This window comes from Vulpes vulpes, chromosome 7 (assembly GCF_048418805.1).
Source record: "Vulpes vulpes isolate BD-2025 chromosome 7, VulVul3, whole genome shotgun sequence".
In the NCBI taxonomy this organism is placed as follows: Eukaryota; Metazoa; Chordata; class Mammalia; order Carnivora; family Canidae; genus Vulpes; species Vulpes vulpes.
Genome location: NC_132786.1, coordinates 25,040,908 through 25,055,423, shown reverse-complemented (window position 1 = coordinate 25,055,423; position 14,516 = coordinate 25,040,908). Strand labels below are relative to the sequence as shown.

Genomic DNA, 14,516 nt, shown 5'->3' with positions numbered 1-14,516 from the left:
CGGTGGAGCGGGTGTGGGGGGAGACGGGCCGGGCTTTGAGGATGCTGCAGGTGTGCTGGTCACTATGCTGAGTTGCAGGGCCCTCATCTGCGAGGTGGGGTCCTTGGTGGGAACTGGGCAAAGTTGTCAGGTTGTGCGGGGTCTACTGGGGAGCGCTCAGTGGGAAGACGGAAGGGACCCTGTGAGAGAATCCACACATGGGAACACTGTTCCTTTTGAGAAATTGCCTTTGGGATGAGGTAACCTTGTCGTTGCTGACGTGCATGTGCGCAGAACCTGCTGCTGGCTGGCTGTGGTCGTCGTCTTATTTGGCTACGATACTGAACCATTTCTGGCTTAGTAGCATTATTGGTTCTCAATTTTAGGAAAATCTCCTGAGAGTTCTGGGTTCTGAGAATCTTCCGGTGGCTTTGAGGAGATGCGGCCACTGCCCCTGTTCCTGGGGCCCTTGTGACAGAGACGGTTTTGTTATCTGCTGAGAGAACCTACTTCCCCTCCATCCTTGTCTCCGTGACTTGGTCACAGATCCTCCCTATTCTGCTCTCAGGCGTGGGCTCCATCCCTGTGCTTCTGCAGAATCCTGGGTTGTGGGGGGCAGCGGGAAGAGCAGGCCAGGTGTGAGGAGTGTACCTGGGGGGCGAGGAGTGTGCATGGCGGGGGAGTGGGACCGTGCCTGGAGGGGCAAGGAGTGTGCTGGGGCATGTGCCTGGGATGGCTGGGCCCCAGTGATGGGGCGGCCATGCACCCTCTGTGGCAGCGTCACAGCCTGGAGGGGGACTCTGGGCACAGAAGGGCTGGCGTGGGGTCCCGGCAGCGGGGGGGGGAGGTGTTTCTGCTCACAGGGGCATCTCCACCGCAAAACACAAATCCCTGAGCACCTCAGGAGGATGGGAGGTGGGGGGGAGGGGCCTGGCTCCGGCAGAAGTGCTGTGTTCCCTCTGTTTACAGGAAGAGAAAGAGGCGTCGAGACGGTGACACAATCTTGCTTAGTGTTCTGGGAAAATAAGGAAGAGAACAGAATTAGACCTAAACAGGGCTGGTATGTGTGTCTGTGCATGTGGTTGTGAGTGCGGCTGTGTGTGTGTGCCTGAGTTAATGTGTGCATGTGTGCGGTGCATGTGTGCGCATGACAGCAAGTGCGCATGTGCGTCCTGAAGCTGGCAGGAAAGCTGTGGTGTGACGAGTGGGGTGCACCCAGCTTCCCAGCCGAGTGCCGGGGGTTCAGCCAAGGGGGCAGTGTGAGCATTTTGGGAACATTGCCTCAGGTTCATGGGAAGGGGGGGTAATGGCCTTAGGACTGAGGCACTCGGGTTTCTGGCACCAGGCATGAAGGTGCACACCCAGGATCTTGCTTCCTGCATGGGACGGGCTGGCCCTGCAGTGGGGTTTGGTCCTGGCAGCATTCACGAGCCCGACTGTGAGACGAAGTGCCAACAAATTGGGTTCAGCGCTGCACCCAGCCTGCGGGGGTGGGGAGTGGGTAGAGATGGAGTGCGTCTCACGGAGACCCCGGGGCGGGGCAGTGTGTGCCACATAGATGAGTCTTTCTTCTGTGGTTCACAGTCACAATTAGTATTAGGAGGCGGCTGGTACTTAAAATGAAATGTGGCCTCTTATGACTTGAGCAAATAACAACATGAATAAATCCATAAAATTAGCCCACGCCTGCTGGAGCAGCACTGCTGGCCGACAGCTTCACGTGCAGCGACATCTGTCTGATGCGGTTGTCCTGGTTCCCCGGGTGCACAGGGTGAGGCCCCTTGGCAGCAGGCGGTGGTGCCGGAGCCGGGATTCAGGGCTTCATTGTGCTGCCGTCTCGTTCCTGTTGAGTCCAGCTGCCAGCTGTGGTTAGCGGGGCTCGGAGAGCGAGTCCAGGTTTCTAGCCGCGCCCTCTCCTTGCAGGACCTGTTGTCTGTGGCTGCCACGTGAGCAGTGCGGGGTCGTTCGTGTAAGTGAGTCAGGCTGTGGGCCCTGGAAACGCCCGGAAGGATCCTGCCACGGAAGAGGGATCGTGCGGTGTCTGTGAACCTGGGTGGAGGGAGGGGCAGCAGGACCTGACGCTGCAGAGCCCCTTAGGCGTCTACCTCCTGTCCTCCCCGCAGACCGTCCCCGGGCAGCTGGAGGGGTGTCTCCAGGGCCAGCAGCTGGGCTCTGTTGCTTGTGACACTGAGCCTGGCCGAGCCCTGGGCCCTCGCAGGAACAACACTGGACGCAGCCTTGCTAGTGCCCAGGCGACATGCTGGCTGTCGGGCAAGTCCCGGCTGCTTTCCCGCCGGGCCTCCTGGGCCTGGCTTGGGTTGCAGGTGAGACAGGAGTGGGAGCGAGCAGCTCTGGGACAGAGCTGTGCGGATGTGGCTGTGGTGGACGGCTCAGGGTGGCTCACGGATGAGCGGGGGTGGACATGCGCTCCAGCCACCCCTGGAGGCGTAGGAGGGTCTGTGTTCCAGGGAAGCCGTCCTTGCTCGGGGTTGCAGTCCTGGGTGGCCCGCCGAGGAGCGGCTCCTGGGACGTCTCCTGGGGGACACGCACTCTACAGTGGCTGTGATGGCAGATGACCTCGTGACCTCATGGTAACCTGTCCCCTGACTCCATGCCTCTGGTTCCGGAGCCACATGTGCTTTTGGGCCTTGCCAGCCCTTCCTTGTTTCAGAGAAAGCTTCTGACTCCAGGGGTTTTAGAGCATGTGAGTAGTAGGAACTTCATGGTGATGCGAGGGATGGATTCCTCCAGTGGAGATGCCCCTACCTGCCGTTCCTTCCTGTGCATCCGGCTCCGGGCACCTGCTGCGGGCCGACCCGGGTGCACAGAGGAAATGGCAGAGGATCGAAGGACGCGGTTATGTGGTTCCTCTGTCGGGAACCTCCTGGCCGGCAGAGGAGGGTCGGCCCTATGTGGACAGTCACCGCAATGTGCAGGGCCGGTGGCCAGTGCTCGTGTGCTGGTCGGGTTGGGAGAGTCCACGGCCTGGGTGCGCTGAGTGGACAGTCAGAGTTCGTTAGGAGGAGCCGCGGGGATGCAGGTGCTTGTTGGGAATGCGCTCCCCGCGTTGCTAGAGGCCGAACGTGCTCAGAACACATCCGGCTTTGTTGGCCTGAGGGCTCCCAGCGGGGGTGTGTGGCCAGAGCATCCGAGTCTCGGCCTCCCCCTCCCCTGGGTCTCCATTGCACCCTCCCTGTCCGGCTCGCCCTGTTTGACATCTGTCTTCTTGGACCCTCTGTGGTGGGTACAGGTATTTGGGGTCACACTCCCCATTCCTGACTGTTTCTGGAAAATGAGAGGCCCCTCCCCGCCTCCTCCTTGCGTTCCTGGCAGTACCTGGGGCCGTCTGTCCACGTGGGGCCTCATCCTGGGCATTAGGCTCAGTGCTGGATGGGATGACCCAGCGCTGTTGACAGGGCTCCGTGGGGCCGAGGATGTGTCTGCATGGACGCCCTCTCCCCAGCCCCCTCCCTCTGCTGCTCCCCTGGCGGAGATAGGAGGTTTGTGAGTGTATCCTGGCGGAGAGGCCAGGCCGCGGACACGTGTGTGTCCTCTCATGGACTCGGACCAGGTTCCCGAGTTCAGCTTTATCTCACAAGAGCCAAACCCAAAGGGCCATTGGGTGGACGCGTGGGAGTCTGCGGCTGGTACGGCCAGGGCAGCGGCACTTACCCCCCCTCTCGCTTGTCCTCCCCAGGCTGCTTGCTCCAAGATGGCCTCTGCTCATCGTCTGAGACCTGTGTGAACGGTAAGTGTGTGGGGCAGGTGTGTATCCACCCTGCGGGCCTGGGGCGGGCTTGCCACATGGGGCAGACATTCGGGGTGGGTTCCTCTCCCCAGCACTCCTAGGGCTGTGCGGCCGAGACCTCTCTGGCGTGGTGGACGCGCCACATCATTTGCAGGCGGGGGTGGGGGGTGGGTGGGTGTCAGTGTCACGTCTGCGAGCCCCCAGGACTTCCTGCGAGTTGCCCACAGTAGGTGGGGGTCTGGGCCCCTGCCCGCCCGCAGCCCCTTCTGTGCCTCTGGCAGAAGCCACGCATCCTCTACACCCCTGGTTCCTTCCCTCACAGGCACAGACAGATGTGCTCGGGGTTCTGGGTTTGCAGGGCTGGTGTCCCCCCAGTAGCAGGGTCGGGGGCAGCCCCAGGGCTCCCCGCTGCAGTGGCCGGGCCTCTCCAGGCAGCCCTGGCATCCTGTTTGCTGGCTGGAGGTCTGGGCGCCGCCAGTCCGTGGCGGCCCTCACCTGCTGGGGGAGGACTGAGTCCGACACCTGCTCGGAGTTTTGCCCGGCACTGCGGTTCCTGGACCCCACGGGTGTGCAGCGGCCTTGGGTTTGTGGGAGGAATGAGTGTGACGGGTGTGGCCGCTCCACTCCTGCTGTGCTGGTCTCTCAGGTCATTTGTGGGCGTGTTGGGCTCCCTGCTGGGTCCTGGCACAGGTGCCGCTCACTCCCCCAGGCGTGTGTGCAAACGAGGCCATAGGTGGGGCCCTGTTCACAGGGGCCCGGTCCCTGGAGGCTATGCACGAGCCACAGGTGCTGTTCACTGTCTGGCTGCTGGGGGCCTGGCCGGTTGTCGCAGGGCTGGCGTGGGGCAGCCCTGAGGGTCCAAATGCCAGTACCTGCTGCCGTGAGTGTCCCAGGAGAGGATGGGCCTGTGCACCTGGGGTTTTGGGGCTGCCCACACTCCTGCTTTGTCCTTGGGACGAATGGCTACAGCTCTGCACGGTGCTGTTCTGTGTGGTTTAGGGGAGGGTTTAGGGAAAGAATTCTGTGCAGATCACGGTGCCGGTGACCTGGGCAGGGGGGTGGGGGGAGACAGTGAGGTCAAACCTCCCTGATGGTGGACGCAGGGGTCCTGCTGGCTGGGTGCCTGCGACCCTTCCCCGTGGTCGGGCCTCCCCCTCAGCCTTACACCCCCACCCTGGGGGTGGCTTGTGAGTTCACCTCATGCAGCTTTTATTTGGAGATGGCTTTTAAGAAATCTTGTTTTTAAAAATCTGCCACCTGCCCTTGGTGAAATTTGATTATGAAGGAAGCAGATGGGTGTGTGTTTAAGTTGGAGATGTAAGTGGCCCCAGCATAGTTAGAACTACAGTTCTTTTCCCATCCCTCGTCCTCGACAAGACCTGGCCTCAGGTCATGACACTGTGGGGGTTTCCTTCCCTGCTTCCTTCCCTGCATGGAAGCATGTTGATGTCATGCAGGATGATGGCTGTGACTTCTGGGGTAGATGGCGTCTGCTGTCTTTCTCTACAGTTCGGGTCTGGGAGGCAGCAGGGCAGGCGTCATCTGGTCTTAAGCTGTGTCTCTGAGTAGCTAAGAGGGAATGAGAGGAGGACGAGGCGGCCACTGCATCGTCCAGGCCGCTGGCTCCAGGGCAGATAGGTGTGACCTCGCAGCTCTGGGGGCATGGGCGGGCCACCCTGTGGAGTCCAGAATGTTCTGTGGCAGACACAGCTTCCCTCTGTTCCTCTCCACTCCTCTCCTTTCCTTGGAAACAGAGATAGGTAAGCCTGTTAGCCTCAGAGATGCTCTCCAGTGTCCCCCAGGCTTTCTGAATCACAAGCCAAAAGGTTTCATGGGATAAGATACTTTATAAAGAAAGACAAAAGATGAACATACTTACACCTCCCAGGACGGTTACTGTCAAAACCTAAAATAGAAACAGGAAGGAGTGTGGGTGAGGCTGTGGGGAAATCTGACCCCTCGTCCCCTTGAGCACCATTGGTGGGAGTGTAAGGCTGCACCCCTGCCAGCAAGGGGTGTGGAAGGTCCTCGGAAAGTCTGACGTAGGGTCACCATGCGATGCCCTAGAGGGTGGCAGGCAAGGACTCATGTAGTCATGTGCATACCCGGTGTCACGGTGGCAGCGAGCATGGCAGCCAGGAGAGGGGCAGCGCCAGTGTTCAACGCAGTAAACACGGGGCCATGTGCACACCGTGGGTTCATGTCAGCTTCGAAGGGGAGGGATTTCCAACACCTGCTCCGACATGGATGCACCTTGAGGAGCTCAGGGATATAAACTAGCCTCGAATGGTGCGTGCTCAGGGGCACTTGGGGGCTTGGTTGGTGGAGGGTCTGCCTCTTGGTTTTGGCTCAGGTCCTGATCTCAGGGTCATGGGATTGAGCCCCACGTTGGGCTCCCTGCTCATCGGGGCATCTGCTGGAGATGCTCACCCTCCACCGCCCCTCCCATGCTCACTCTCTCTCTCAAATAAAAAATTCTTAAAAAATATCGGGGGCGGGGGTGCAGATGCTCTGTGATTGCATGTCATCGAGGTCCCTGGAGCTGTCCGATCCATTGAGGCAGGTGGGCAGCAGGGGCCTGGTTGGTGGGGATGCAGTTTGTGTCTGACAGGGACAGCATTTGAGTTTGGGGAGATAGAAGGTTCTGGAGATGGCAGAGGTGATGGTTGTACAACCATGAGAATGTGCTCAGTGCTGCTGAACTTAGACATGGATTCAATGCTACAGTTTAGGTTACGGATGTTATGTTATCTAATGTCACAATTAAAAAAGAAAAAAGATAACCAGACTGGGAGAACCATTATCGGTAGACCAGAGAGTCTCATTCTTGCGAAGAACTCCCACTCCTTATGAGAAAAAGGCAGAGCCCTGAATAAGAAATTGGGGCAAAGATGCAAATGGTGATTTGCAGAAGAGGAAATGAAAATGGTCCATGTGTTCAATGGAAATGTTTACCCTGAAGATGGTTTAGGGAAATTTAAACATAAACCACACTCAGCAGATTAGCAGATTAAAAAGATAAGTGACGCATCCAGTGCTGGTGAGAACTCGGGGAAGTAGGCACAGACCCCCGTGGAGTATGAGGTGGTCACAGTCTCTGCTGTATAATCTGGTGATGTCCATTAAGTGACAAATATAATAATATCATAACTTAATATATTATGATAATACAATACAAAATAACATAATAATATTATATAATAATATAGTAATAATGTAATATAATTCAGTTTGTTTGGGGGAGTCACATAAATAAAAGCAGAGCTGTGTGCCCGTATTTGTGGTGGCAAACCCTGTGACACCTGTGAGTCCACTGATAGGGGAGAGGTCTTGTGAATTATGGACGGGCTGCAGCTTGAGAAATTATGTATATACTTAAAAATGACTTAAATATCTGTTTGCTAACCAGGAAAATGTCTTAAAAGCAACTGTCAGAGCAGCAGTCATGATACGATCCTGTTTCTAGGAAAGCCTGTGTCCATGCCCCTCGGTGGATGAACAGAAGGGAGCTTTGCTGGCCAGGGTGCCGCCAAGTGCTCAGCCCCACAGGGGCATCAGGTGCAGGCTTGGAGCTGGGCCGAGTCCAGAGAGAGGGTGGCCGGGGTCGGTCCACAGCCTCATTCCTGCAACGGTGCTTCCCGGGGCATGGAAGCTGGCCCCTGAGGGCACAGGCTGAGCCCCGACATGTGAAGGGGCCTCCCTCCCGGGACTCCTTCGTTTTTCCTACTCCTTCCTGTGTCCTTTGTTTCCTTCCAAAACTTTCTTAGGCTGTGAAGGAGGACGACCAAATAAATGTATTTGTTGAAAGTGCTCACAACACTTTTTTTCATTTTCGTGTTTAGTGATCATGAACTGGGCCTGTCAGCAGCAGGTGCTGATCTCCTGGGTGCCCCACAGGCTCCTCTGGTTTATGGCTCTGGAAAAAATAGGATAATAGGAAGCTTTAATTTGACACCAGGAACAATGAAAAGTATAGTCAGCTTGAAGAGATTAGGTAGTAGCAGGAGAACCTATGCCCCGACCCTGGAGAGGCTGGGAAAGCCTGTGGGATCCAGACACCCCTGAGGCCCTGGTCCCTGTGGGACCTGCACACCCGAGGCCCCGGTCCCAGTCCTGTGGGGTCTGGACACACTGAGGCCCTGGTCCCTGTGGGATCTGGACACCCCGAGGCCCTGGTTCCAGTCCTGTGGGGTCTGGTCACCCTGAGGCCCTGGTCCCTGTCCTGTGGGGTCTGGACACCCCGAGGCCCTGGTCCCAGTCCTGTGGGATTTGTACACCCTGAGGCCCTGGTCCCTGTCCTGTGGGGTCTGGACACCCCGAGGCTCTGATCCCAGTCCTGTGGGGTCTGGACACCCCAAGGCCCTGGTCCCTCTCCTGTGGAGTGTGGACACCCTGAGGTCCTGGTCCCTGTCTTTTGGGGTGTGAACATCCCAGGCCCTGGTCCCTGTCCTGTGGGGTCTGTTCACCCCGATGCCCCTAGCCAAGGAGGTTCTTGGGTACAGCTGGCTCTGTGGGAAGGGCTCTGCTCACCGGGAACCCAAGCTTGGTGCTCAAATCCGACTTCTCTGGGTCATTTCAGGGAGCCGAGCAGCGGGTTTTGTAAAATGGATTTTAAACATCAGCTTTGTGGGAACCTTTTCACTTGTGTTTTGGAAGGAGGTACTCTGTCTTGACTTTTTAGGTCATAAGGCCACACTGTGGAGCTATTGGCTGTCCTGACTGTGCTCCTAGACGCCAAGGACATAGACTTGATAATGTTTTTGTCTGGATAGACAAAAATTCTGGATAAAGGTGTTGGGGAAGGGCAGCCCCGGTGGCGCAGCGGTCTAGCGCTGCCTGCAGCCTAGGGCGTGCGTGATCCTGGAGACCCTGGATCGAGTCTGATGTCAGGCTCTCTGCATGGTGCCTGCTTCTCCCTCTGCCTGTGTCTCTGCCTCTCTCTCTCTCTCTCTCTCTCTCTGTCTGTCTCTATGAATAAATAAATAAAATTAAAAAAATGAAGGTGTTGGGGAACCCAGCAACATCTGTGAAGATCATTTTAATGGCAAGATGTAGAGGCCAGATCCTCAGGGTTTGACCTTCACTTGCTTTTCTTGGGCAATTCCTGAGCATGGTTTTGGGGGTTACCAGGTGAGCTTTGTATGGCAACCCGTTATTCAAGGCTAGGGGACGTCTGCCATGAAGTTTCCTGGCCTTGCAGAAGTGATAACTCGTGGCCATTCAGTTTTAATTTTATCCAGTTGCTCAACAAGTCCATTCCCCCTGGAGGCCCCCACTGGGCATGCCGTGGTTGCCATGGTTGGCATGGTCGGCATGGTCACTATGGTCACTGTGGTCCCTGTGGTCGGGGATGCGAGTGAGACTCATCCTGAGACCCCAGAAATGAGGAAAAAGTTTAGGGTCTGAATATTCTAAATCCTTCCCTTGGGGGCAGCTTGAGGGCTCTCAGTGATCCCCGAGGCCCTTGGACCCACTGAGGGGCCGGTATTTCCTTGGCATTTTCCTGAGTCTCAGGGGGGAAGCCGCACTAAAGGGCTGTGTGCCCAGGGTGGCTGCTTGACCTGTGTTGGATTTTCTTAAGTGTCCTGGGGGCTTCTCTGCCTACGGAGGAGAAAGAATTTCTTTCAGGAAGTACGACTCTCCGCCATGTGCCTGCTCCTCCACGATGATCTGCCCCCATGGAAATGAGAGCAGGGAGGGGGTTGACCCAACCATGGGGTTGGGGGACTGCCTCTGGACATGAGCAGGGAGTGCAGGCCCCACAGCTGCCCCAGGGGCTTCCTCTCACCAGGCCCCAGAGGGAGGGCTCTGTCCTTACAATGACCTGCTGACCTGTGGGAAACCCCACATGGGCCCAAGTCCCCAAGGCCTTTCGTGTGACTAGGCCGCAGCCAGCTGAGCAGAAAGCGGGCAGGCAGGGGCTTTGCTGCCGGCTCAGCGCCTCTTGATGCTTCTGGATCCCTCCAGCAGACAATGTGGACGTGCCCGTCTGCCCGCACCAGCTGATGGGCTCACCCTGTGCCCGGGCCCCGCCTGGACGCACGTCCTCCTCCTCCTTTCTGCTTCGTTAGTCACCTGCTCTCACTTCTCATCCTTTGATGGAGATGTGCTCACGTCAGAAGCTTTGAAAAAATGGAAAGTAGCAGGAAAGCAGAAGGCATTTCCGTCGACAGTGTCTGCTTGTGGTTTAGCAGCATTGCCTGCGGCCTTTACCCCATGCTGCAGGTGCGGGTCCTGGGTTGTCACTTGCCCTTCCAGCACCAGCATTTTCTGAAGCTGTACACAGCCATCTGCAAACCTGCTTTGTACTCTGTGCTTGTGCTGGGAGCTCCCGAGTATAACATAACCTTAAAAAACATTTGCATCTTTTCTAATGTTTAAAATATGTTCACATATCAAAGCAGAAGAGAGCTTTGTGCTTGATGTTTTCTTTAGTATTTTGGTTGTTTTCCAATGAGATATTCTTACAAATCAGATCAGTGCATCGTGGACTGTGGGGCTTTGAGGGGGGGGGGGATGAATGATTATACCTTCAGAATCTGTTTTTAGGACATAGCATCTGTGTTTGCTTGTCTCCCATTTAGGGTTATTGGCCATGGACCCAAGTCCACTAAAAAAAAGAATTCAGAAATCTACCTTCATAGTAGTTAGGTCACCGGTACCGCTTCGTGTAAACGCATTTCTAGAACCTTCTCTATGTGGACATGAGGGTGGCACTTCTGGAGCTCTGACAGCTCTTTTCCAATGGCCAGAATTACCTGAGTTTGCTCTGTGACTTGTGCGTCCTGTTTGTTTCCTCCTTGGCCTTGGGTCCCCTGGTGCACACGTCCCACGGTTCCTGCCAGCTCTTCTCGGCAGTGGTGTCTGTGTCTCACCTGTCTCGCCCTCTTGTCCACTCCTCGGGGCCCGAGACCCACCCGTGGGGTGAGGTCAGACTCCAGAGGCCAGCCTGGGTGTTTGAGGTCACAGCCAGGTGGCTCCAACATCAGGGGTGCGTGGCAGCAACCGCCCTGTATCTGGCTCTGTCTCCGTTGCCCGCATGCCGTCCGGTTCCCGTGTCCCGTCACCCTTGCTGTCCGTTCGTGCTCTGACTTGCCTGCCTTCCACTGCTCAGCACCAACACTATGGCTTGTCCTGCTCATGGCACTTGGCACTTTAACGTCCCTTCCAGACTGAAGATTTCCGAGAAGCCCCGGAGTGCTGCCATCCTGCTGCTCATTGCTGTGTGCATGTGGGCACACTCACGGCTCTGCTGACCCTGTGCCTTGAAGTGCAGGGGGTGGTGATGGGCAAGGGCACGACCCTGTGTTAGCCTAGCTCATGTCTGCGGGAACATGCCCAACTGCTCTTGCCTGCTGTTTCCTCCTCACCCTGCCCTCATTCTCCAACCCAGGCACCTGCCTGTTCCTGTCACTGGGCCTCCTTCTGTCCAGGCCACAGTTGGGGCACGAGGAAGTTGTGAGCTCGCTCTCCCTGCTCTCGGGGTAGCCGATGCTGGTTGGGGCTTGGAGCTGACTGCTCTGCTCAGAGGGCATTTCTGTGACTTCCCTGCTTGGGGTCAGACAATAAGACTGCATGAGTGTGGGCCTGATGGCGGCTCTCGGGGGAGCTGCAGGGAGGGGGACGCCTGAGGAGGGTCGTGCAGGGGGTGGCTCACATGTGCAGTGCAGGGGCAGCCCTCCCATGTCCTGCTCCGGTGTTGGGTCTTTCTTGCGTGTTGGTTGAGTCCCAAGGGTGGAAGCGGAAGGTGGGAGAGTAGGGCACCTGCGCAGCTCATGTTTCTTCCCGGATGGTTTCCATTTGGTGGGTGACCCAAAGGTGAGTCTTTGTTCAGGATGGGGTCTGTGCCGCTGCCACTGCCACCGTCACATCTGCCCGCTTTCTGTGGTCGAGCTGCTGCGAACCTGCGATCTGTGGGGTTCAGAGCCAGGCAGCGACACTAATTGTCCTCTCTCTCTGATGCATTTTCAGGGGTTGGGTGTGGGACAGTGGGGCCCTTTCCTGCGGCTTCTCCAGCCAGAGCTGTTAAATCTATTTAGATTTCAAGAAATGTGTAGAAAGGACATATTACGGGGATTTCAAAGATTTTTGTTTGTTTTATTTTACTTTAATAGAGAATTTGGCACACTTAAAAAAACCCAACAATTCAGATACTTATGTTTGTCGGTTTGAAGCTGAATAGCTGTTTGGAGAGTAGGAAATTGAGGAGCCACCACACACGTATTATCCCTAAAATGCAATGCAAAAATTATCTCTCAAACTACATGGTGATTGTTTCCAGAACTTTCTCACATGCCTCAGTTTTCCGGAGACATGCCCACCACGAGGAAGCACCTTTGGGGACCTGAGAAGGATGTCACATTGTGAAGTGAACTTAGAGAAAACTTATTAATTTCTAATTGATGTGTTGTTTTCTAGCTGACACATGCCATGGACTGAATGTTACCATGGTGGCACCAGGACTCTCCTCTGTCAGAAAGTCTTCCTGGTTGACCTAGAATCCCCTCCTCCTCTCTGAGAAGGCAGCTCATGCCCCAGGTGATTGATTACCCAGTGCTCATGTGCTCCTGAGGTTGGGGAGTGTCTGTGCTCTGGGGGCCAGGAAGCCACCTGACTGCAGGCACCAGTGGTGTTGGCAGATCGAAGGAGGTTGTAGAGATCAAGGAAGGGACAGAAAGGCGTAGTCCTATGCTCAGTCACAGTGTATAGGTTCTCACAATGTATACTTGCATCTGTTACACAGATTTTTAAAATAAAAGGTTTTATTTATCCCCTGGACCACCCCCAGAGGGATCCATCCATCTCTCTTGCTCTCCTGGGAAACCCCCTCACCAAGCCCAACTCTGCTGATGTGAAAAATGAAATGAAATATATTGACAAAAAATAAAAAGGAAATAAATCCTTAATAATAATAATAATAATAATAATAATAATAATAATAATAATAATATTTGTTTTCCTAATGGTGACCTATAAAATCTGGAAATAAAGACTAAAGGACACAAAAAAACTACCCCAAAGATAACACCATAACTCATTCTAGTTCTTCCTTTTGAGCACGATGTCTTTGTTGTTCTGAAATGTTCAATATGGGGACGCCTGGGGTGGCTCAGTGGTTGAGCATCTGCCTTCAGCTCAGAGCATGATCCCGGGGTCCTGGGATCAAGTCCTGCTCCCTGCAGAGCCTGCTTCTCCCTCTGCCTGTGTCTCTGCCTCTCTCTCTGTGTCTCTCATGAATAAATAAATAAATAACATCTTTTAAAAAAAATGAAACGTTCAATATGTACGTTCGACGTGCTCCAATCACGTATGTGAGTGCCTGGTGTGCACCGCCTGGTGGGAGAAGGAGAGCATTGTCATTAGTGGAGCCACTTTGGAATTATTTTGATAATAGAAGATGGAAGCAAGTTTCGTTTATAAAAAGAGAAAGTGTTAATCACTGGGGTCCTTCCCTTGCTTTTAGGTTCATCACATGTTGCTTCAAAAATAAATTATGCCAATAGTGTATGGACATATTCTCCTGGAAAATGAACGCTTTGGAAATACATCGACCCCAGGGGAAAGATCTTCCTCCGTATCCCTTCCCTCGGCCAGCCATCACCCCACCTGCAGGCAGTGGTGGTTACCAGTGGCCGCGTGCCCCACCTGGCTGATGTCCATGCCCCTTAACATGGAATGTGCCAGGCGCTTGTTCATGATAAGGGTCCAGCAAGTGCAACTCACTGGTCTTGCCCCCTGGACTGTGCTCAGTGAACTTATTGCCCAAACAACACGTACCACCAGGGGCTGTTCCGTGGGCAGGATCATGCCCCCTCGTCCTCACGGGAGGGCTGTGGGATGTGTGCTGATACCACCCTGCGTGACCAGGAGGCTTGTGGTGCTCCTAAATGCCAATTAGTCAAACCTAAAAGGAATGGAAATTAATTACTGAGTTAAACAGTGTGAAGCAAAATTTCATCTGGCTTATTAGCAGGAAGAGAAATGCAGTTTTGAGCCTCTGCATTAATCACTTGAGTTAAGCTGGATTCAGCTCCATTTGTGCACCTGTGCACATCTATAGATGTATGTGTTCCCACCCGTGCACAGCCTTGGACGTGCGTGTTCCCACCTGTGCACACTCACACGCAGCATCACAAATACGGCCCTGGTTAGTCCTACTGGGTGTGTCTGTGTAACTAAAATAACCAGTAGTGGGGAAATAACGTGAGCACGTATCGTTCCAAATAAGCAGTAATAGCGGGTTTGGGACTGGGTGTGTACCTGCAGCTCGGCCTCCTGCCCCAAGGCTGGGTGTTGAGGACGTGGGCTCTGGTGGATTGTGTTTCTGTACATCACGGTTCTGAGGACTGGGGCCCCAGACACCTTCCTGTCACACTGCCTGCTGACCCTCACAGAGACGTGTCTGCATCTTGCAGCTTGAGGCGGTTAACCAGGACCCAAGATGGGCCCACAGGGTCGCGTGGACTTTGCCGTCATCATTGCAGTGGCTCCTTGGCCCGTCCCCAACGTGCCATGGGGGCCTGCCACAGCTCCTTGTCGCTCTTGTCCTTAGCTACTGGGGGGCCCCCAGGATGCTGCCTGCGCACACCATATAGCTTACACGTACCACCTGCTGGCTTTGGCCTCCTTTGGCCTTGCCTGGACCCTTCTCAGGATGCTTCCTTCAGCTGAGAGGCCGGTGTCATCCAGAGCCCGGCACCTGCTTTCCTAGCTGCTCACATGTCATCCTGCCATGGAGTCCCTCCTGCCTCCCCTGAGAGGCCCCCCCACAGAGGCGGTGGGGCATAGG

At 55.3% G+C, this 14,516-nt stretch overlaps 1 protein-coding gene across 14 annotated transcripts in view; it reads left to right on the top strand.

The window, feature by feature from the left end:
- PTPRN2 (protein tyrosine phosphatase receptor type N2) overlaps positions 1-14,516 on the top strand; it is a 724,029-nt gene that overhangs the window by 63,705 nt on the left and 645,808 nt on the right. For 10 of the 14 annotated variants that reach the window (XM_072763267.1, XM_072763274.1, XM_072763270.1 and 7 more), the window contains exon 2: positions 3,677-3,727. The exons of 3 other annotated variants lie outside the window; for them this stretch is intronic. In XM_072763267.1, coding sequence (XP_072619368.1) covers positions 3,677-3,727 — 51 coding nt within the window. Of the gene's footprint in view, positions 1-1,678; positions 1,949-3,676; positions 3,728-14,516 lie in introns of those variants that run through there. One more of the 14 variants, XM_072763277.1, reaches the window with a different exon arrangement.